The 24,958-nt window shown below is 32.6% G+C and overlaps 1 protein-coding gene across 2 annotated transcripts; it reads left to right on the forward strand.

Annotated features, from left to right (window-relative positions):
* Positions 1 to 1,315: 1,315 nt before the first annotated feature.
* On the forward strand, positions 1,316 to 23,808 carry LOC126810363 (protein O-mannosyl-transferase TMTC3). Of its 2 annotated transcripts, XM_050535373.2 has the most exons (21): positions 1,316 to 1,476; positions 3,000 to 3,190; positions 4,321 to 4,457; positions 5,889 to 5,970; positions 6,692 to 6,791; positions 7,128 to 7,243; positions 7,444 to 7,616; positions 9,374 to 9,626; positions 10,015 to 10,163; positions 10,760 to 10,843; positions 11,353 to 11,490; positions 11,975 to 12,099; positions 12,977 to 13,080; positions 13,669 to 13,751; positions 14,093 to 14,165; positions 15,246 to 15,332; positions 15,908 to 15,981; positions 16,605 to 16,725; positions 17,263 to 17,367; positions 18,010 to 18,093; positions 18,512 to 23,808. In XM_050535373.2, the coding sequence occupies exons 2-21, from the start codon at positions 3,005 to 3,007 to the stop codon at positions 18,788 to 18,790; spliced, it is 2,553 nt and encodes an 850-aa protein (XP_050391330.1). In that variant the 5' UTR covers positions 1,316 to 1,476; positions 3,000 to 3,004; the 3' UTR covers positions 18,791 to 23,808. The 2 variants fall into 2 exon arrangements, with proteins under 2 accessions (XP_050391330.1, XP_050391332.1); XM_050535375.2 differs by lacking the exons at positions 13,669 to 13,751; positions 14,093 to 14,165; positions 15,246 to 15,332; ... (3 more) ...; positions 18,010 to 18,093; positions 18,512 to 23,808 and having other exon boundaries at positions 11,920 to 12,099; positions 12,977 to 13,078.
* The last annotated feature ends 1,150 nt before the right edge of the window (positions 23,809 to 24,958 follow it).

Here is a 24,958-nt window from a genome sequence, read left to right on the forward strand (position 1 = left end):
GAATGACCAGCCCTTTATCTAAATCTTTCTTGTTCTTTGGGAGCACCTATTGAAATTTTACTTCATATTCGTTGCGTGGAAAAAATAATTTAAAAAATAAACACTTGGTATCCTTCTCTAAAGCTTTTAGTTCCAATTTTTTTAGTTGATCACATGACTCCAGTGGCTGTTGATTTATCAAGATCGTGAAGAACTAAAAATTAAATTACTTTGGCCTAAATGAGGGTCATGGTATCTAGGATACAAATTTATAAGTTTGTTACATGGAATGCATATGTACATGTAGGCCAAACATACATATAATAAAAATAATAAAAACAGTTTGTTCATAACTACATGTCTGTATATGTGAATATGGAAACAGAATTAATAATGATAATCACAATACAGTACCTTTAAAATATGCGCAAATGAGAAAACCATACAAGATAATATAAGTATTTCTATATTGCATATTTATCGACACTTTTGTTCAAAATTCGAATACCCGGTACATGGAAACCGCCTTTATACACACTAGCGTCTAGTTTTTTGGATTGTCTTGATGTGATTTCTGGCTAGTCACGCTGTGCGATAACACTCAGCACAAGAGTCTATGGGTCTATAAATAGCCATCACACCTGAAATTCTCTACATATCTATCAACTATTACAGTCGTAAAAAATCTATTGTTGACGATTCTGAATAGCAGTAATATTTAGCTTTTTGGTTGTTACAGCAGCTTTAAAAATTATGTTCGTTTTATTTTTGAAATTGCTTTATCATTAACTATATCGTTAGGAGCGACATCTTTTGGTTTAGTACAAATAATATCTCTGAAACACTTGGGTTAGGCAAGAACATGATACTTGCAGTAGCTTTCAAGGATATTTGATAGTTACTGCCAGGAGTTATTGCCCTTGATCTTTTTTAAAATATATCTTGTGGAAATACTATAGGCTGAAGTTTTCAGTGGGTGAGTGTAATGAGAGCTTCTTTAGATGATATAAACAAGCCAGCGGCACCTATAATCTTGGTTAAAATGTTTTGATGTCCAACTTTTTTAAATCTAATTAAATCAAAGTAGGGAAATTATCTTGATGTTTTGTTTTTGTTTTCTTAAGATGTTGAATAATCTGAGTACATTTTAGCCTGGATGAACTTGATTAAACCATGAAAAATTGAATATTGTCGAAAAAAATGCAAATGACGATCAGCAACTTGAGGTTTAAAAAAACACTTGAAAAATATATAATTTAAGACTACATGTACAGTTTTGTGCATGATGTAAAGATCATTTGAAAATTGATATATAGAATATTTTATATTGCAGCAGGAAGCTTGTGAGTGGTCAATATCCTTGACAAGTAACTTAATATATGGTTACAGCTTTAACTAGAGGCTTATAAATCAAAATGCTGCTAGTTGAGTGACTAGATCAAACCAGTAAAACACACTGACAACAGATTCATCAACTTCTCAGCATTCAGTAATAAGGTAGGTTTAGAAATATTTATTAAAAAAATTATTTGCTAATATATTTGATTTTAATTTGTATGGGCAATTTTCGCAGAAAAACACATTTATACCATAATATGATTGTCTAATTATTTAAGTATTTCTAATATACAAGTACTTGATGGATTTTTCAATTCAAACAAAAGAACCACGTTGGCTCAGGGAGTCAGACTCTGGGGGACTAAATGGAAGTTCTGGGTTCACTCCCTGTGTTTGTCGAGTCGGTAGTGCAGGATGAAGTGCCTGGGGAAGTCCTGTTTACACATTGGTGTGCACAGAAAAGAACCCTTGATAGTTGGAATTCGAAATAGAATTCTGTAGTCTGGCGCCGTGTCCATGCAAAATCTCCCTCTTAGCAAACTGCATGGTGTATACCCGTTTCCATTATGAAAATTTGGCAAATATTGAGGAAGAAATGTTCAGTGATTGAGTGTTTAGATCTGTAATAATGTTGTAGAGGTTTTTAAGTAAGTTTATTCAGGTGCTGCTATTTTAATTAAGTTTATTCAGGTGCTGGTAACCTGATTTCATTGCAGACATGTATGTTATACACCACTCTTAAAGATGCACCATCATTTTGGTGACCATCTTCAATTGTTGAAATTATGATCAATTTGAGACGATTTGGCACATAGCAGCTTGAACAATTCAATGGGCAGCATCCAAAATTATATTGTATATAAAATTTGAGACAAATCTGACATCCATTGCTGAGAAACAAATGGTTTAAAATTCATGAACGTTTCAAACGACAGCAGAAGTAATTTTAACAAGGCGCAGCAACATTCTAGTACCCAGCACTAAATCCAAGTGTAGAAAATAAAAACTGTTCTCTTTATGAACCTACTGCACCAAGCATTATACCCAGGCAGTGACAATTGGTATTGGTGCAACATGTGGTTGAATGTTCTGATGGGTGTAGCAGACATTGTCGTAAAAGAATAGTGACTAATCTCGCTCACCTAAAAATGCCAGAAAGGTGGAATTTTTCTCATGGCTAATAAAATTGTATTGGATAATTATTGAGTATATAATGTAATAATCAGAATATATTCTTTTTATATGGCTTAAAATTTGTTCACGTATTAATCTGCGCCACAGCTTAGATGAAAGACATGTTACAGATTGCTTACTTTTTCTAGAACACCTCATACCACCTGTAGTTGCATTAATGTCTTGTAATTGAGCGCTTTGGATTTGGTTTTGCATTTTAATTGTTTGGTATGTGTTTTAGTTTTGCAGTTTTTCTCAGTTTCAGATTTTTTGAAAATTATTATTAAAAAAAATACCTGTACAAATCCAGAATCAGCAATTTTTCCCCCTTAATAGGCAAAATTAACCTCATACAGTTAAAATGACCCAAGATAAGGAACCCTTGAACATGCTATAGGATGATATAACATATATTTTCTTTCTAAAATTAATCAATGTATCTTTTAAGTGTTCCATCAAATGTAAATTTAATTGAATTAATTTCTTTTTTTTTCTTTTTAATATGATAGCCAAGATGGAGATGATGTCAGTATATTCAGCTGTGCTTGTTGCTTTAGTCAGCGTTTGCTATTACAATTCGCTAGAGTGTGGCTTCGTGTTTGATGATATGTCTGCCATTGTTGAAAATAAAGATTTGAGACCGCATGTACCCATTTCTAATCTCTTCTGGAATGATTTTTGGGGAACACCCATGAAACATGTAAGTTACAGCTGATTAGATAAACTAATATTTATTTTAGATCAAATTTTGATTAATGTTTTTTAAACAAAAAAACTCATCTTGTTGACGAATCAGAAATGCACCCAAAACTAAATGAGATAGATATAATATTGGTTTGAAGTTATAAAATGTATTCCCACAGTTTGATCGGTGATTTTTTTATTTGTGAAAAAAAACCTCAGTTTTTTTCAATTTTAAGAGTGGTCCGGTGGGTATGGTACTGACTAACTAACCATGAGGTCCCTTGGTTTTGATCTCAGTGTTGGCCTAAATAGCTCCTTGAGATATTCCAGTATTGTTTTCACTTTGTCAGTGGTGCAAGTCATTCGGATGGGACAAAAAAAACAACAAGTACCTGTGTACACATTGGCATGCATGTAAAAGAGCCCTTGGCAGTTGCAATACGAAAAAGGAATAGGACGTAGCACCAATGAACAAGCAAACTTTCCCTCATAGACATAGTACACTGTTTGGTGTATGCTCGTCTTTATTAACTAGTAGAATTTTATACCCCACAAATATGATTTATGACTAGTTTGGGCAAAATTCTCCTCCCTAGCACTGCAGACGTGACTATAGAAAAACAAATCCCTGTATGTTAGTCTCAGGATGACCTTAAGTATTGTGTTGATTAGACTTTAAAACTTCATTCTGCTCTTCTGTCATTGCCATTTTGATCAGTTAAACATACATTATTCAAGAGCTAAATCTGTCTATTGCAGGTCTTTCTTTAGGCCTGAAATGTTATCTATGTTATTAATTAGACATTAATTAATTTATCCAGACCATAATCAACTCTAGATGGCATCGCTAGCCTGCGATCTTAAGTGGATTGTAAGCCGATTTACTGCATAACTTTCCTTCTCGATTAAACGATTAAATGGATAACCAAGACTATGCTGTTTATCGTACTGACTTTAGTAATGATGACTGAGGCTAGGCAGAAATTGCATTCGCTTAGTTCTCAGTTCATAGTGGGTCAATTTGAATGAAATTTTCAGCAAATTGCCTTTACGTTATCTAGTTTTTAATTATTATGGTGAGAACTGCCAACTCGTTATCGAATCTCCCATAATGTATCTTTAATGTTTTTGTTTGAAATGTTATAGGAGAAGAGCCATAAATCATATCGCCCGCTGTGTGTGCTCACATTTCGTTGGAATTATGCTGTAAATGAATTAGATCCAATAGGATATCATCTGGTAAATATGATACTTCATGCTGTCACATGTATTATGTTCATGATGTAAGTATAGCCATGTCTTTATCAAAAATATATCAAATTGAGAAATAAGTAATTTGTCGTTTTGACATACAGAAAGTTGTTTGACTTTTTGTATCATAAATATTTTGAAAAAGAATTATGTAAATAAACAAGCATTTTGGGATTAACAGAGCCACACGATTTGTTATTTTATCTGCACAGTTCTGAAAAATCTAAGAATGTTTATAAAAAATACTTTCATTGCCTGGAGTTATTTGATATTTTATATTGATAGAGTATTTTTATTAAACATATGCTATATCTTTAAATAAACAATTTTTGTTTTCTTAAATTGAAAACAGTTTATTTAGTGAATCACCTAGTGGCCACTGCTCCCAAGGTGCTTGCACTGATATTAAAGATAGGTTCCCAGAAAAGTATTTATCGGATGGTTATTTCCAATAAAAGTATGGCAATTTTGGTATATATGGAAAGTAGAGATATCCAATCTTACTAGAAAAATACTGGATTCCCTGAAAAACACTCATAGAGCGCGTATACAGGACAAAAATGTCAGGGTTCCCCTAATCGACAGCCCAACGATTAGGAATATCTGCACGCGTGACGTCAAAGATTGCACGCGGTGATTGAGCGGTTGATGTACATTTTGATAAACTTTATGAAGAGTTAGACATACAACACTTTCTGAGATAAAAATCACGGAAAAAGATGCGGGCAGTGGATAATCTGAGAATTTAATTAGGATTCGATATTTGTAATAAATAATCAGCTATAAAAGACAACATCGTCTTGTGTATGCAATGAATTCTCCTCCGACTTCGCACCCATAAGTCCCGTGACACAAACATGACCTCTTTTGATCAATTTTTATAGCAAGGGTATTCCTTGACAATTACAATGTTTTGAGAAGGATTTGAAGCAAATTTATGATAAATTAATTAGTTTGAATATGTTTTTAGGCCAAATATATCATCAAATCACCCAGTTTGTATGCGGGAATGTATCTTTAAAGCTACAATTTCATATTTTTAAGTTATATTTTTAAAATTTATTAAAATAAAGCCTTAAAATAGATGGTATCCATAAACCGTCCTACCTTGTTAAAGAATAATCCTATTAATCCTATAATTCACTATTGTCAGCTGAGAAATTGGCAAAAATATCATTTTCAACTTCAAATTCCAATATTTGAAGGTAGCTAATGCATGGAGGCAATAGGAAAACAAGGGAGGTAATTGGGTTATTATTTCCTGTGTCAATGATTTTTAAGGGTGGGAAATAATGCCCATGGTCGTATAATAGTGAGTTGATAACCTATTGAGAAAAAGACATAGAAATAATTATGTTTTGACTTTCTTAGAAAATATGAAATTCCCACTTTAAGATATTTAAATTGTTAGGGCTGGCAGAAAAATAGTTTAGATAGATAGTTATGTTTATTGTATCTTTTAGAATGTGTAATATATTTATGAAAGAATTTACAAGTTTTCTTGCCGCTGTTATGTTTGCTGTTCATCCAATCCACACAGAAGCTGTAAGTTTTAATATTTCATACTTTTATCATTTTATACATAATACACATAATTATTTTTATTATCCATAAATGGGGGTTGTGGAAGTTGAGTGGACATATGTGTGGAAGTATCCTCGACAAGAATGTGTGGGTTTGAATCCAGGCACGGGCTGAGAAGAAGGTCAAGATTTTTCAAGCCCAGCTTTCACTTGTCAGAGGTGTGGTGGTGCCTGTGAGACTGACAAGGAAATTGTGCCTAGTTATTAGGCTGGGATTGAAAACCAAGGTCCCCCTGTGTACATAATGCACGCAACTAAAAGAACCCATGATACAGTTGGAGATCAAAGATATTAGGATTACACACATATAATAATAGATTGTAATATTACTTCATAGGTTGTTATCCTTTTTAGTGTCCAGAAAAGTAGGATGTTAAACCCAATTTCAATCATTCGTTCATTCTTTTTAGTGTCTTGTAAATTTTTTATTTACATAAAAGAATCACATTGTGACTTGATAATCTTTATAACCTCTTCAGGTGACTCAATTTTGGTATGCATATTTTTCGTTGTCTGGCAACCTATCTTTTTCATTGAAGACTGACATTGGATGATCATCAATTCTTCGCAACTATTTCACATTATTACAGCAGTATGTCAGATATTGTCAACCCCTGACATACATTTAGTACTTTTTATTATAAAGCTGATCTAAAATATTTTGATTGCTTTTTTATTTGAAGGTAACTGGAATTGTTGGAAGAGCTGAATCTTTGTCATCTATTTTTCTATTGGCAGCTTTCGTGACATATATCAAATCTACAGGATATAGAAAACCAATCAGTAAGTAACTTATTATTTTTTTTAACAAGTTGGTTCGTTAGTCCACTTATCCACGGTTATTTGTGCGAGAGAGAGAAGAATGGGGTTTATTGTCCGTCTTCATTAACCCAGTATAGAAGCAGTACAGTAGGAGGTTAAACCCCATTTCATTTCATTTATTGTACTTGATCTATAGAGTTGAGTTTCTGGCCATTCTGACCAATGTTAACAAAATTTGTATCGTGATCTTATACAACATAGAGCCGTCATCACAAAACTTTGTGTACTCTAAAACTGCTGGCTAGTGTACCTTACCTTGCTTGATAATCTATATTATGTTTTATTTTTCTATTTAAGATTGGCCGTTATTATTTTCAACCGTATCATTAGTAACTATAGCTATGTTGTGTAAAGAACAAGGTATAACTGTTATTGGTATCTGTTGTGTTTATGAAGTTTTTGTTGCACAAAGGGTAAGTTCATTTTTATACCCCAGATTCAAATTTTGTTGCATATTTATAGTAGCAATCTTGTTATTAATTTACTGAAACAAACCACATCAAATCATTGCAGCAAGTTTGTAGTGAATTTAAAACTGTTCTCTCTCCCTCCCTCCCCACCATCTTATAAGACCAGACCAATTCCTTATGTTTTTTATTTTGTGTAATTTCAGTCCTCAGGTCAAGAATTATTGGATATTGTGAAAAGTTTAGTCAAAGGAAAACCTCAAATTCCTGATTGGTTACGAACCTCCATTAGCCGAGCTGGTTTCCTGGTGTCAGGAACTCTCATGTTATTGTTTGCTCGGATTAAAGTAATGGGAGCACAACTTCCTGTATTTACAAAGTGAGTTAACTGTTGTTCCATTCTGACTTGACAATTTAATTAACTCAACAATAAGGTCTGACAACACCTTTATCAAGATAGTGTTCAACTGACTTTTACAGGTTGGAGAAAATGGTTCATGGTTATATTGTTAATACTTCTTTTCATTTTTGGGGGTTATCGTTTTTAAATTCTCACTATTATAACAATATAGACATTAGTTTTTATGCTTTGGTGGGATTTCCCATCATGAAATAATCAAGAGTTTTTGATAGCCTGCTACATAAAGGTCCCCTAAGTCAGTGCACACCTTGTGTATAGGCTGACGAAACAAACCATTTCATTGGCTAATTCCCACATCAAACAAATCTTCCAGATTGTAGGCTATTGTCATGAACACAAATAATACAATAATTTCAACAATAAAGCAACTAAATGAAATGGATCTGTGTTTAAATGGGTTTCGTCTGCCAAGACATTGGTAAATTATTATTATTATTGTATTCAAATCAGTGAAGCTTTAATAAATCTTAATCATATGTAGCATGGCTTGGCAAATATTCTGTCTACTGTTAAATTTGCACACTGTAGCAGTATATTACATGTGTATGTAAGTTTACAGTGTATGAATATATCTGAATAGTTATTATATAACAGGTGTTAAAGTCATTCAGTGCAACATCAGTACGTTATATCTATACAGTATATATTCCTATCTGTTAATCATATCATGTTGCTACTAAGGCCATATGAAGAAAATATTCTGGTACTGAGATAGAACCACATCCTCATTGATAACTGCATGTTCATATATATTCCCACATGACAGACTAGAGGCAACTCTACTAAACATTGCCAGCAGGCTCAATTATCAAGTAAACAATCATTGACAATCATAAATGGCACTGGACAATTGTAAATTACCTCATTATTATCAGGAAATACGTATGGTGACCATCAATAGATCTGCTTAATTTTTCAAGATCTTTTAAGTCCATTGTTTTTTTTTTGATAATTATTCTGTAAACTATATCTAGTAATGAGGAAGAAATGACTGAAATTGTACTCTATAAATTTTTCAAGATCTTTTAAGTCCATTGTTTTTTTGTTTGATAAATATTCTGTAAACTATATCTAGTAATGAGAAAGAAATGACTGAAATTGTACTCTATAAATATGAGAGATGGTTGAAGCAATATTTACTTTAGTAGGAGACAAAAATTGTATACAGTTTTGTCCTTGGCAGACAGTCCCATTAACAATGCTGATTAGATATAATAACATCAGTATTTATGTAGGACCTTGAAATGTGATATTCATGATAAATCAGTTAGTTAGCCGGATAATCCTTGAACAAAATGAAAACACAAAAATAATAGCCTTCATCCCTCATCAATTTTTTTTTTTGGATGGATTGTCCGAGTTCCAGAATATATTTTTGTATGGCCTAATATGTTTAAAGTTGGAGCAATGTGTGTCTTGGCAAAAGATACTCCAATTATAGGCAGCGACAATAACTCTTTAACAAGATAAGCTTTTTCAGAGGAAGCGTTTCTTCCTCTTTCTTGCCTAAACAATCCATCAATATTTTTAGAAAATACATACGATTTTGAAAGCAGGGGTAATAAAACTACAAGAAATTATCGAGTGTTCATAAATTTTTATGGTGGCATGCAATTGAGAAAAACTAAAATTTCACCTAGCTGTCATCCATTGGAGCTTTTATGTCAAAAGCAAGGACCATAAATCTGCAATATAATGTTTTGTTTCTTTTTCAGATTTGATAATCCAGCTTCTGTAGCACCATTTCCAGCACGACAGCTGACCTTCAATTACTTACTGCCACTCAATTTTTGGCTCCTCCTCTTTCCCTCAGAGCTGTGTTGTGATTGGACAATGGGAACTATTCCATTAATTGAATCTATATTTGACTATAGAAATATTTTTACTGTGATATTTTACTCTTCTATGGTTCTTTTTGCCAAATATACTCTCTGTGGTCAAAACAAGCGAATTAGGGCCGTCATAATAGTAAGTTTCTTCAAAATCTTTTTTATATGCTCACGTTTCATATTGTGGCCAAAAATGGAATTTCATGGATTCGGATTGGTTGGGCACTAGAATCTCTTCTCAGTGGCTAAACAGTTTTTGGATTTAAGCGGTATAAAATGAACAATAACGATCCACTTAATTCTAAATAGTCTCATAAATTTTCTCACCCCTGCGCTCTGTTCGTCCACATTTCTTGTAAATGCTCTAATGGTCAGAATTTAACATAGAATATTTGCAAATTATATTTTTGTAATGGGCGACACAGAAACTGTGAGCTTGAGATTTGTTTCTGATTAAAAGTAACATAACTTACCAATTTGAGTACATTTTAGCTGGTATCAAATGTATTCTATGTATCTTATTTCAGAGTATTTCATTCATGGTGCTTCCATTCATCCCTGCGTCTAATTTATTTTTCCCTGTTGGTTTTGTTGTGGCGGAAAGAATTCTCTACACTCCAAGCATGGGTTTCTCTATGCTTGTAGCTATTGGTTTTGAAATTATATCTTCCAAAAAGTAAGTTCAAATACCTGTCCTAGTGATTACATCAAATACTGATTTTACTATTCAAATATTTCACATTATTATTTCCAATGCTATTTGAATATTCAATTGAAAGATCTATGTTTGGACTGTTTTGATTTATTTTCTGTTTGTAGAAATTGTAAATCTTTCAAATCAATATATTTTCTTTTGTGTATTTGCTTACTTTTGAACAATCGTGGAAATCATTGCATTAATATTGTCAAGTGTTTCACAGACACAAAATCAGATCAAATTCCATTAGTTTTCATTGATATCAAATAACAAATAGTAAAATAATGTTTGTATAGCGTAGAAGAACTATACATCTGTTTAGTGTGATTTAATTGTAACAAAACTTATAAACATCTTCATTAAAACTATTGTTTGAAATATGTAATGTTCACGGTATATATCACTTCCTTCCACTAGCTGATCCTGATATTTATAATATTTTATTACAAAGCCTATAAAGGTAAAATGATATTTATAATATTTTATTACAAAGCCTGTAATGGTAAAATGATATTCATTATATTATATTACAGAGTCTATAAAGGTAAAATGATATTTATTATATTTTATTACAGAGCCTATAAAGGTATAACATGGTGTTTAATGTTAGTATTGTTAACAACTCATAGTATTAAAACATTCTACAGAACAGCTGATTGGTAAGTGGACACTTATAACTGCTTTTTCTCTAGCTCCAAGTTTCAGGGACAACATTGACAGTTATTTAGACCTAGTTCAACTGTTCATATTAAACAATATTATTGCCCTTGTTTTACAAAAAGAGTAAACCAGTAACTCATATTTATTCTTGTGGACATGAAATGGGGTTTAACATCCTACTTTTCTGCACCATCTGGATTAAGGAAGACAGGCATATGCAGTGCAGTGTGCTATGAGAGAAATTTTGCCTAGACAGTAGCGTTTCCTGTCAAATTCCAACTGCCAAGGATCTTGTACATAGGACCTTGGTTTTTCGTCCCATCTCAACAACTAGATGCTGTTCCTTTGCCAGGTCCTCCTTCCTGCATCACTGACAAGCGAAAACCACGCTGGAAAATCCTGGGTAAACTTTCTCGCATAACAATTGGATCTCCTGGTCAGTGTGCCTTATTTATGTTGGTGATATACCGGTAGTACATTGACTAGCAACCTATGTTTATTTTTCCAGGAAATCAGAGTATACAATATTTCAAGCAGCATTAAAAGTAAATGATAGAAATGCCAAGTTGTTTAATAATGTTGGACATGCTTTAGAGAAAGTTCCTGATTACGCTCAAGCTTTGACTTATTTCCAAAAAGCTGTCAGGTGAGTTGACTGATTTATATTGTACAATTATGTATATTTACAGCGAAGATATATCAGAACGAACAAGTAAAATTGGTTGATTTTGGAACTGGCCGTATTTTTATTTGTACGTATTTGTAGTGTACGACAATATAAAAGCTCATATAAAACTATTGTTATACTTAAACCAATGACATACAAACTCATACTAACAAATAAACAAAGCCAGACGGATATAGGGGCTCATATAAACATATTATTAATACTTTATACAGTGTACAAATCAATGATATAGAAACTCATATAAACATTTATTCATTCACCTAAACATATCTATATATTTTACAGCCTAATGATATAGGAGCTCATATAAACATATTATTTATATAATTACGGTGTACAGCTCATGATATAGGAGCTCATGTAAACATATTATTTATATATTTACAGTGTACAGCCTGATGATATAGGAGCTCATATAAACATATTATTTATATATTTACAGTGTACAGCCTGATGATATAGGAGCTCATATAAATGTAGGAAGAACATATAATAACCTGAATATGTCAAGGGAAGCAGAACAAGCGTATAGAAAGGCTATAGCTTTATTCCCTCCTGTTATATCAGGTATAAAACAAACGATTTTCATTTTCTAATCATTGTTCATATGCAGTAACATACACTTCAACAGAGATTGTACACTGTCTCAGTTGTCCCGCTATATATACCACAGCTTGTACACCATCTCAGTTGATCCACTATACCAGAGCTTGTATACTATCTCATTTTACCCACTATGCCAGAGCTAGTAGATGAAATCGGTTTTTTGTATCCCTGCATTTCATGTACAAGTACATTTTGTGGGAACATATTAAACACCCATCTGTAGAGAGTTTAGGCGGATTGTTAGAGACACCCAAGGATTTTACAGGGAGATACTGACCTGGTCTTTAAATCAAATGATTTAAAGGTCAGATAATGAGGAACCCTACTGAAATTCCCACCTACCCATCAGTTTCATGCATAAGTATTGTCCCTGCCCCTTCAAAAGGCTGCTGGTTGGTGGCTATGTGATCCTTGCATATCACATCTAGATTTTAAAGTGTTGATTTGAACACTTTGCTTGGGATTGGGTAGCCAAGGTTTAATCCTGCACTTTCACGTAACAAGAAGGTTGCTTGCCTGACCTCGTGGGCTTACTCCTGTTTCCAACAACTTCTTATTATCCATGCATGCAAGGGAAGTATTGAAATGAAAATATACCATATGTTAGTCCCGAAATGACTTGTTTAGTGTTGACTGGAAGTTATAGAGGGGTTGAATGGCTGAATGGTTAGAGCATGTACGTTGTATCATAAGGTCTTATCATTGAGTCAACTGGCGTGGTTTCGATTCTCTCTCTCTCTCCCTGTATAGTTTGTCATTTAAATGATTACATATCAATGATTACAGTCAAGTAAACTATTTAAGTTTAAACAGATGTTGTTGTTTTTTATTTTTGTAGGAAAATCGTACACAGCTAGAATAGCACCAAATCATCTGAATGTGTATCTCAATCTTGCCAGTCTTGTATCTAAAGATGAAAAAAGATTACACGAAGCTGATGAGGTAGGATTCTCATTTTGACACACTCTCTTTAACTTAGGTCAAAAATAGCATTCTTGACTTGATTGCATTTTATATCTTTATTAATTTTGTGAGATAATAAGTTTGAGTATTTTTGTGATATCACATTCTTGATTTTTGCAATTTATATGTGAATTCATTTTGCAAAATAATTTTTGTGAGATAATAATCTAATTTGGTTAAATATATCTCTTGATTAGTTTTGTGAAATACTAACCAAACTTTCCCTTTGTATCGTAAGTTCTGTCATTGAGTCAACTGGCGTGGTTTCATTTCCCCGTTGTATGTGACATGGAGTAGGGTCGTCTGTTCAACTTCGTGGGTTCTCTCTCTCTCCCCCCCCCCTTTATCAGTATTGCAAGACAAAGTGCCTAGCAAAGAACAGTATGTAGTCATTAGGATGGGGCAAAAAAGAGGTTCTATGTACGCATTGGCATGCATGTAAAGGAACCCTCGACAGTTGGCAAATTTATCCTCATGACACACTTTGTGGCGTATGCCCATCTTGATTAGCCTGGATGCTATAGAATGGATAGGCTTTTTATTTCATTTCATTCTGTTGAATTTCAGTTATTAAGAACAGCCATAAGTATGAGATCAGACTATGTTCAGGGTTATATCAATCGTGGTGATGTTTTGGTCAAACTTGGCAGGTAAGTTATTAAATAACCACACTATAATATATATTGATATTAGTTATAACTTTAATATCGCTTCTCACATACACCATTGCAGCACATGTTATTACTTAAGATATATAGAAGACACCAGGGGCTATGTGAAGGGGACAAAATGATGTGCTTTGTGTTGTGGGTTTCAAGTTTTTGTGCCCTCTGAAGTTTCTGATAAAATTGGAAGAGTACTATTTGAAATATCGCCCAAATATATTATTAGCCGTTTCCCTTAAATATATGATATAGTTTATTACTCTATCCTGTTACTAAATGCCTGTAAAAGATCATGATTTAATACAATTGTATAAATGTATTTATAGAATAGAAGAAGCTATCAAGGTTTATGAAGCAGCATTAAAACATGACCCAGAAAATGCAGATCTGTATTATAATGTAAGATATATATTGGCTTTTTATACGCTTCCTTTAAAATGTGGTTTCATGTTGTCATTAACCTTGTCCGTCCTACTGTTGTCCACAATTGCTTGTAGATGCTTGCTCTCTTAGAGACTAAAGTTATTGACTTGGAATTCATACACATATCTATTTATGTTCATGAGATAAAACAGCCTTTTGATTTCAATGATTTACGATAATTACTGTCAGAGTTATGGCACTTGATACAGATCTAATTTTCTTTTTATAGTTTATTCTTTGAAAGAGATTATTCGTAGCCACAGTATTTAAGTTCAGGGTTAGGGCAACATTGTATTGGAACATTCTGTATCAATGCTTGGTAGCTTAAGTGAGTTAGTGTTAGGGTTAGGTCATCAATACCTCAAAAGTATTTAGGAGGTAATCATAATTCATAAACACAGTATTTACGAGGTAATCTTTATTCCTCAACACAGTGGTTATGAATAACCTCTTCCTCAAGAATTATTAATTTAAAATTATAAATTAACCGCAATAACCGGTTGTCTGGCTGGATAACACAGACTATCTACCAGATCAGATAGTCTATATATCAACTATCTGGCCTGATTATCCTGCCGATCCATGATCTAGTGCACCAGCCAGTGCACCAATATATTCCATCTCACACCAGAACATGATGGGTCATCTTATCTAATCTAATTTAGACACTTCTAAAGAGCCCTGTGTGGAAACGAATTATTAAAATGAAATATATCTGTTAATCTCAATATGACCTATTTTGTGTTAAATGGGCATTAAACCACATTTCTCTTGTAATAAGTATTAAACAAATAGTCATATTTCTAGACTAGATTTTAAGATTTAAGTGTAACGGTAACACATTTAAATGTCAGGTTTGATTATAATTAGATATATTTAGCTGCTATAATGTGTTGTCTAAATTTCAAAGATTTCTGTATTGACTCTAATTGGCTAGATATTTTTAATATTGTACTACCGAAACTTTAAAGATGTCTGGTTTGACTATGTTTTTAATTGTGATATTGTACTGCCTGGGTGTTATTGAAACCTATTCTATGTTTTGGTTTATTTCAGATTGGGGTTGTGTACCTAGAAAATAAAAATATTAAAATGGCTCATGAATATTTTACTAAAGCTTTACAACAGAATCCTAATCACCCGGTAAGATCAGTCATTCTTTATTCTATTGACACAAGGGAGCCACGGTGGCTAGGTGGTTAAGACGCTGTCTTGCTAGCCTGGAGGTCGGGTGTTCGATCCCTGCATTGGCCGAGAAAGTTCATCTGGATTTTCCGACGTGGTTTCCCCTTGTCAGTGGTGCAGAACGGAGGGCCTGACAAGGACAGCTGTCTAGTCTTTTGGAATGCACGTAAAAGATCCCTTGGCAGTTGGAATTCGATATAAGAGTAGGCGATAGTGCCGCTGCCCGGGCAAAATTTCCCTCATAGCACACTGTATGGCGTATGCCCGTCTTCATTAGCCCAGTATAGGAGCAGAACAGTAGGACGTTAAACCCCATTTCATTTCATTTCATTTCATTTCTATTGACACAATCAGTCTGCCTTCCCTATATAATTTAGTTTGTTTTGAGTTGATGTTAAACACCATCTCTCTGTTTTAAAATTTAACCTTGGTATCAAAATGAATACAAAACTGTTAATTACATGAAACAATCAACAGACTGGTATCTCTCTCATATGATATGAAATTAAAATGTAATTTTCTGTTGTTTTCAGCAAACATTATTTAATTCAGCTATATTATTACAAGAGACTGGTGATCCTAACAATAGACCAGAAGCTTATAAAAGGTAAAAATATACCAATAATTATTGGATCATATAATATATTACCAGAAGGACCCTGTTTCCTTATGCGTCACGTTTAGTTTGAATGCCTTTTCTGTTTTGAAGCTTCGTTTGCAAGTGATATCAGGTATCCTGTACTCTGTGTGAGATATGCATATTAAATGTCATGAATATTAATGCCTGTGCACGATCTTGTGAGAGAGCAGTCTGTGACTAGCTAACACCCTGTACATTTGAATAAAGTATTTATGGCTTTATCATCAAATGGTGTTGTCTAAATCACTTTAACACAAAGTATGCATACTCTGCCATGTGCATGATGTTTGTTACAGCTTGTAATTAAAGACCTAAAAGTGACCTAAGTTTATGAAGGTAACTAATCCTTAGTGAAATTCAGAATTTATAGTATCACAAGTGTAGTAAAGTATACATTTAAAGAGATGTTAATTCACAAAATGTGAACTCCTCCAACAATTCCATGTTTATATATTTTAGCATGTTTATATATTTTAGCATGTTTATATATGATTCCATGTTATTATATGTTTGTATGTGATGGCATGTTATTATATGTTTGTATGTGATGATGTGTTTATATATGATTACATGTTTGTGTGTGATTACAGATTAAGAAGATTAAAAGAACAAACACCAACAGACTCTAAAGTATATTTTAACCTGGCCATGTTAGATATGGATGAACATAAATTTCTAGATGCAGAAGTCAACTTTAAGAAAGCCATTGAGGTGAGATTTATATCTAAAATGCTTTCTGAAAACATTAATTTATAGCCTGTTACCAACAAACCATTTCGCCATGATATTTTCAAAAACGTACTTATGTACCTTGGCACCTTGCCCATGTTGAAAAGTCATTTATCCAAGAAATGATTTGTCTAATCCATACCTATTTCATATTATATTTGGTAATTGCTGTGATTGACCTTCACAATTTTTTTATGTCTGACCTTGACTTGTAGTGGTGGCACCTGTGGGGTTGACAAGGAAAGTATGTCAAGTCCTTTGGATGGCACATTAAAACCATGTACACATTGGCATGCAAATAAGATTACCACGTTTGTCTAAAAATGACAGCAGTATTATGTTGACGAGACATTAAACCTCATTTTGTATAGTTCATATTATTTTGTATATTTCATAGTATTTGTATATTTTTGTATGTTTCATATTTTTTTGTATATTTGTATAGTTCATATCATTTTTACAGTACATATTATTTATAAACATATAATTTGTATATTTGATCTTATTTTTATATTTTAGTATGATGAGACATTTCGAAGTGCTTTATTTAACTTAGCTTTAATGTATAACAATGATTTAAACAGACCAAGTGATGCTATTCCATACTTAGAACAGTTGTTAAAGGTAATTCAAGTCTCTCATCCAAGAAACATTTTTTCAGACAATATCAAATTTTATGGTTTAATCTGCACTAAAATGTGCTTATAGAGACACTTGAAATTTGATTAAGAAAACAAAACCACATTATTAACCGTTACGTAATCTTCTGACACGGATTCAGATGGATTAAACAGAATCCCATAAAGAGATCTTACAAAACACTGGGTAACACTGGCACTGGTTTTGTGGATGTAGGATATTGCTACAATTCATCATATTGTAAATACTTGATGGAATTAAACTATTTTTGTACTGATATTCCTTTTAAACATCCAACTTTCACAATCCCTTGTAAAAACAATGATCAGTGAACAGTTCATTCCTTTCATCAAACATTCACTATGGGTAAGGCAACCATTACTAAATAGTATAGTATTTGCAAAATATCCCTAGATGTTTAGAATTTGAACAGGCAACTGGCAGTAAGCTCCCATGTACACAGTTAAAAAGACATGAATAGCGTTTCTAGGTCTTTGATGATATTTATTTCTTTAAGAAAAAATATAAAACCAGTGATTTTAATAGGATATTATTTATATGTACATGTACATAAAATGAATTGAATTTCTAAATTTTGTGAGAAAAATGTATTATTAAATCTTTCAGCATCACCCTGATCATATTAAAGCAATGATTTTATATGGAGATATAAATCTGAACCATAGAAAAGATCCAGTAGCTGCTGAAAAGGTAATTTAAGTTTAATTTTAACGTTTTCCATTTGCCCCTTTGTTTTGTTTTTATTATTCTACTGGTAGGACACAAAAAATATTCTTACTAACATAAAGGCCTACTTGATTTATAAGGGAGCCACAGAGTAATAAAATGTTGACATATTTCTGTTCATGATTCACTCACTAATAACCAACATTTAATTATCATTTTCTATCTGCTGTTGTTCAACTCCTGATCATCCTCCCACCCAGTTTCTTATAGATTTACAGGTTTAATTTGGGATATAGGGTTACAAGTTAAGATGTTGCACCTTGTATGAATACGAATAATTAGAGATCAAGCAAGCTGTTAACTGGTGAAAAACTGGTGAAAACCAGACACTACAACTTGTAAATTCAATTTTATATGAAACTTTTTTGATTTTTTATTGCAGAATTTTGTAAGTGTTTTACAGATAGATCCTAATCATGTTCAGGCAATGCATAACTTGTGTGTCGTTTACGTAGAAAAGGGTGATCTTTTTGCTGCTGAAAAATGTCTTGTTCGAGCGCATAATTTGGCGCCAAAAGAAGATTATATATTTAAACATTTACAAATCGTGAGATCAAGGATAAACCAAGCTCAACAGCAACAACAGCGAGTAAAGGAAGCCAATGGCCAAAAACCAGTGACGACAGAACCTGAAATGAATAAAGAGAAGCAAACTCCTTAAGTGTTATTTGTAGAAATTTGCTGTCTAAACAAAAACAATTCTGTTCATAGAGAAAGTTTGCAGTAAAAAGTCAAAATTTAAACTTTTTTTTTGCATAGAAATAAAATTACTATGCTAGTTAATGACTGTCAAGGTATCGAGTATAGTGATGAAATACCTGGAGCAAAGGGATTCTATGGAAATTGTGCTTTGTTGGGGTTTAAATTGAATTTTAGCTGGTAACCCTAAATACCTTCACAAGTCTATTCATAGTTACACTAACTGGTTATATGTTGTGGTACAATGACGAATAGTAACCTGTCTTCAATGTACTGTAATTCATCAAATAGCAAAATATACCATATCAAGGTCATAGAATATTTGTAATTAATGCATTATATTTTAACACAGCTATGAAAGCTCTCATCTCATTTAACAATTTATGGAACAGGAACTGGGTCTCAAGTTGTACTCATCTTGTTGTTGACCATCTGGTGTCGTTCTTCAAAAATAAAAAGCCTGCTTGCATGTTCCTTGGACAATTGTACATTGATTAACAGACCATGAATTTTGATATGAAATCATAATTCCAAGATGGCGGTAATGATGTCATACTCGGTTCCATACTTGTTTATATCCGAGTTAAATTTGTATATGTTGTTAATACTTGTACATGAACGATGATACTCAGTTGAGTTTTTATTTGTTTTTTTTTTTCCAATGAACATATCTCTTGTTATCTCATAATGTTTTTTTTATTATTATTATAATTATTGTTCCCAGATTTTATATTAGATTTATTTCTATACAAATTGTTACACTTTAGACATTCATAATATAATGCTGTAATTGTTACTATTATTAAATATTATATTCACAAAATGTTAAAGTTGCATACTAAACCTGCCCTGTTAAAAAAATTTGTAAATAATTATATTGAAAATAGTAGTTTCCATCATCTGAGGAAATAACAATCTTTTGCAAACAACCAGTGCTTTTACATGTATTGACCAAAAAGGGGACATTGCAAGATAGTCGTCTAGAATAGTGCTTACATATATATATTTAAGATCAAAAGTATTAAGAATCACAAATAATGGTAAATAAAGAGAAAACCTATTTACTGCATATTAAAAAAAATTAAAGATTAGAGTATAAAATACATTAATTAGTAGTTTTAACAGAAAAATAAAGATTACCTATGGGGAAGAATGTTTCTGTACTTAAACTCCAGTATATCATCTGGATTTTTTATATTAAATTTTATCTTGCAAAACCCCTGTATATTTTGGGAAACCCTGTTCTAGAGCGACAGCTGACATCATGTGATTAGATTCTTATTGAAAGACTACTAGAAGGACAAGCATATTGACCTGTCGGATTATCAGCATAATCATACATATCGTGAGTCGTCGCCACATCATTACCCTCCGTCCCTCCAATCACCAAGTTCCATACCTAATGTTAGGTTAATTAAAATTTCAGGATTAAGCAGGGTGTGGTTTGTAAATGTTGACTTAACATAATATTATATTATATTTGTTTTTACTAAACCCAGGGTTGGTTTACCCAACCATAGATTATATAAATTACAGCATTTTTGTTTGTATATACATGTGTATATTATAAAAATATATATTATTTGTCCTTTCATCTAATTTCATTTACTGTTGTTATCGAGACTCTTCCACATTCATTCCATTTCCACATGAACTTAGATTAAAAAAGACATTTTAAGACATTATTCTAACACAACAAGAGATACATCATCTCAATATGCATAAACGTGACATGATTCAAATGCAACATAAGATTGCAGTCATAAATTACTACAACCTTTTTATGCTAGTTACAGCATCTCAGTATTTGTAAAAAGTGCAAAGAACACAATGGTTTCAATATTAATAAATGTAAATGTAACTACACAAAATTAGACGATATTCAGTTTATTGGTGGCATTGCAAGATTTTATTCTCCACTTAACAATCGCAGGGAGACTGTGAACCAGTTTTGACTTTTCTTTACATCTTACCATTTTGTTAAGATCAAACATGTTTATACATATGTATCCTCTTATGTGAAGGACAGTCATGAAGAGATACTAAACATGAATTACAACATAATTTTTATTCATTTTTTTTTTCCCTTCGTAGTTTTGTTATGAATAAAAGGGATTTTATTTTAAACCTACTATTTAATATTGTTAGATTTTTTTTAAAATTTTGTTGTTTCAGTAGAATTAGACATTGTAGTAGTAGATACACATTTTGTATACAGAATATTTGGAATATCAAATATTTAAATAAAAGCATATATAAATTGAATTGTATATAGTAATAAGTTAATTGAAAGCGGTATTATAAATTATGATTATGATCACCATAAAGCATAAACACTAGATTACTGGTAGAAATTTGAAGTGAAAAAGCCCTGGTATGATCATCATAAAGCATGTATATTGTGTTATAGTAGACCTAAGTTAATTCATGACTAGAATCACAATATCAAACAATAAAAAAAATGACAACATCTATGCACCTCATATACTCAGAGAAATAAACGTATATCAATTTTAAAAATCAAAATATTTTGTATCCTAGTAGAAATTATATTGATGTGTATAATTATGAATTTATATAATAATGTTTTATTGTTGAATGTATATGAATCAAAACTAACAGGATATATTTCCTCAGCAGTCTAAAAGTTGCTGAAAATTTTTGGCAAAAAATATCTGATATTTTATGGCATATAAACTTTTGTGGCTTTATCCACAGTAAGATTTACTATAATTGATTATTTACTATTTAATTAAGAAAACAAAGTCCAAAGATAATCTTCTGGCTTGGATTCAATCAGATTAAAAAGAGACTCTCATCAACAGATTTTATCCAACACTAATAGGTGGCACTGGCATGTTTATACCGTCGGCAGAGAATGCTGAATGCTGCAAAATGTTCAGTTTATGATCATCTTGGTAAATAATGAACAAGACTTGAAAAATTTTTGAACTGATAATCCGTTTATAGATTCAACTTTAAAAATCCTATAAATGATGATCAGTGACTTTAAATATATAATCATCAATTAGAAACATAAGTTAAGCTACCTGAAAAAAGGTAAGCAAATGAGTGCATAACATAGCAACATCTGAGTGATATCAACCGCGAACTGACACTCTGTAATATTTGACTTGTTTAATTGTTGCAGGCTTATTAGGCAAAGTTTGTCTATAATTATATTTTGGGTGGTTGTTTCAAATATACTTTCACATAAAAATAAGTTTATAGAGTCGAACATTTGACCTTATTGTGCATGAGGGAATATATCTTTAATTGTCAAATAGTTAAAAATGTATGAAGATAGTGTTTATGAATGAAAATTATATTCTTGAAAGAAAATAAAATCAAAACTATTATACGATCTATATTTTAATCAGAGAATCAGAGTACGTAATTTATCTTAAGAACGTTCATTTTTGTTAGAATTTAAAATGGATTAATTTATTGAAAAAAAACCAAAACAACACTGTTTGATCAAATGTTAATGTGACAGGTATTTGTTCAGAATTATTGTTAACTATAAGGTTAACTGAAACACAATAATTATTAATATTAGGTAAACATACCGGTTATATATTGTAAATAATGAGAGCCATTCATTTGATATTATGCATGCAACATGGAATAATACACCATGCTATCTTTACCTTCACACTATGTTAGTTGCACATGTTCCATATGGGTTGGCCTATTGTTGTCAAATACCTTGTGATGTGGTTATTTCCCCAGAAGCAGTTGAACCAATTTGGCACAGTAGGTCAAAGAAATTTAATTTTTTTGCGAAAAATATACGTTTCTATTTAATAAGAATAGAATGAAGTAGATAATATGTTATAAATATCAGGATTACTTCATTATGAAATTAACATTCGGTAAAATTCTTGCTAAAACTGATGTGTATTTAGTAACCAATTGATCACTAATTCAGATTTTGCATATTGGATTAGGCTTTCATAGGTCTATGTGGACTTTGGGGTAACTAGCATATTGAAGGTTAGGATGGTATTACTTGTAAAACTACATTCCTTATCGTTAAACTTTTGTAACCTAAATTTAATTTTTTCATTACTTAATGCTTCATTTCTTTCTCACTTTCATTTATTTATAGAACTTTAGCTGTTTTATATTTATGTACCACCCAAAATGAAAATTGTTTACCTTTAAATGAATAAACTGGCAGTCTAGCCACTTTTTAAATAAACGAACCAGCAGCAATAAGCCCCACTTTTTTGGGATAGGGTATATGTGTATGTCACATATAATCATTCTTTCCAGGAAATAAAATCAGTATTTTACTCATTATGCATAATTTGTAAAAAAAATCACATCAGGTTTTTTTTAAAAAATGTATTTGTATTGGTGTCGATTTTGTCCAGACCAGTATTGGTTTTTGTCGAAATAGAGACAATTTTGGCTGGACTGATTAAGACTATATTAGTTGAAAACAGTATCCGAGTACATGTAAATATCAATTGCCTAACCTTGTGGGTTTCCTTCCACTTCTAAAGACCCATGCACACAAGCAAATTATTGAAGTAAGATATACACTGTTGTTCTGGAAGCGGCCTAGTGGTGTTATCTCTCTCCCTTCCCCAATATGATACTAAACTTTGGATAAAGGTTCTGCATTTGAGAGAGAATGTTTAAGTCCCACTCATTCAAATGTTCCATAAAGGTATATGTCACACAAACCCAGGATAGAACCAATGGATTGTATGGATAACATTCCTTGTGATCTACAGAGTGTATAATAGACCCCTTGGTCACCCACGTGGCATACTATATTAGGACAATCCAATCTGTTAGTCTTAGACAAGAGTATTGCTTTATGTATAATGACCTAAGATCCTTTAATATTGATAAATGCAGAGGGACGTTATGTACCGGTAATTTATTTATGTCTTTATCATTCTGTTCCAAGTAATGTCTCATTTGTATTTTTTCATAGAAATAAAAAAAACCTTTATCAGTAATTTATATATGGTTTTGTTTTATAGTGATTTTACCCTACAGAATATCTTCCCATGTCAAGGTAACACAGTTCTTCCTTTCATTTCAAGATGTGTATTATCTTGAGGGAACCGCGGTGGTTCAGGGAGTAAGATGTTGGTTCGCTAACCAGGAGGTCTCGGGTTCGCTTCCAGTGTTGACCAACAGAAAATTCTGTGTGGTTTTCCCCTGTCATTGGTGCAGGACTGAGGGCCTGACAAAGAACAGTGTGTAGTCGTCCCCATAGCACAAAAACACCGGAGGTCCCTTGTACACATTGAAATGAAATGAAATGAAATGGGGTTTAACGTCCTACTGTTCTGCTCCTATACTGGGCTAATGAAGATGGGTATACGCCATACGGTGTGCTATGAGGGAAATTTTGCCCGGGCAGCGGCACTATCGCCTACTCTTATATCGAATTCCAACTGCCAAGGGATCTTTTACGTGCATTCCAATGTATACATGGGACCTCGGTTTTTCGTGTCATCCAAAGCACTAGACAGCTGTCCTTGTCAGGCCCTCCATCCTGCATCACTGACAAGGGGGAACCACGCCGGAAAATCTGGATGAACTTTCTGGGCCAATGCAGGGATCGAACATCCGACCTCCAGGCTAGCGAGCCAGCGTCTTACCCACTTAGCCACGTGATCCCCTTGTACACATTGACTTAGAAATCAAATTAAGAGTTGGCCATAGTTTCGCTGTTCATGCAAAATTTTCCTAATAGCACACTGTCTTCATTAGACCAGTCGGTGCAGAAAAGTAGGATGTTTAAACCCATTTCATTTCATTTGCTTTACACAGGCTATATGATGTTCACCAGCACTCTCAATTAAAAACTTGATGGCTGAGGGGTCTCATGCATGTACTTTGATTCATAAGGTCTTTCTTTAATTCAAAGTTTCAATCTGTATGGACTGGGCTCGCACTGGGTAATTGGAGGTCACTTTGCTAACACAGAAACTGAGATTTAACAACATAGTGATGTAGTATACAAAGTAATCTAAGCAAGCAAACAATTAGAAAATCAAAAACTGTGACCATCAGACGCCAAAATATCACAAATTATTTTGCCTTCCTAAAGTGATCGACTCTGGCACGTTTACCATCATTGTATTGTTCTACAGGCCCTGCA

Source organism: Patella vulgata, chromosome 2 (assembly GCF_932274485.2).
Source record: "Patella vulgata chromosome 2, xgPatVulg1.2, whole genome shotgun sequence".
NCBI classification, from domain to species: Eukaryota; Metazoa; Mollusca; class Gastropoda; family Patellidae; genus Patella; species Patella vulgata.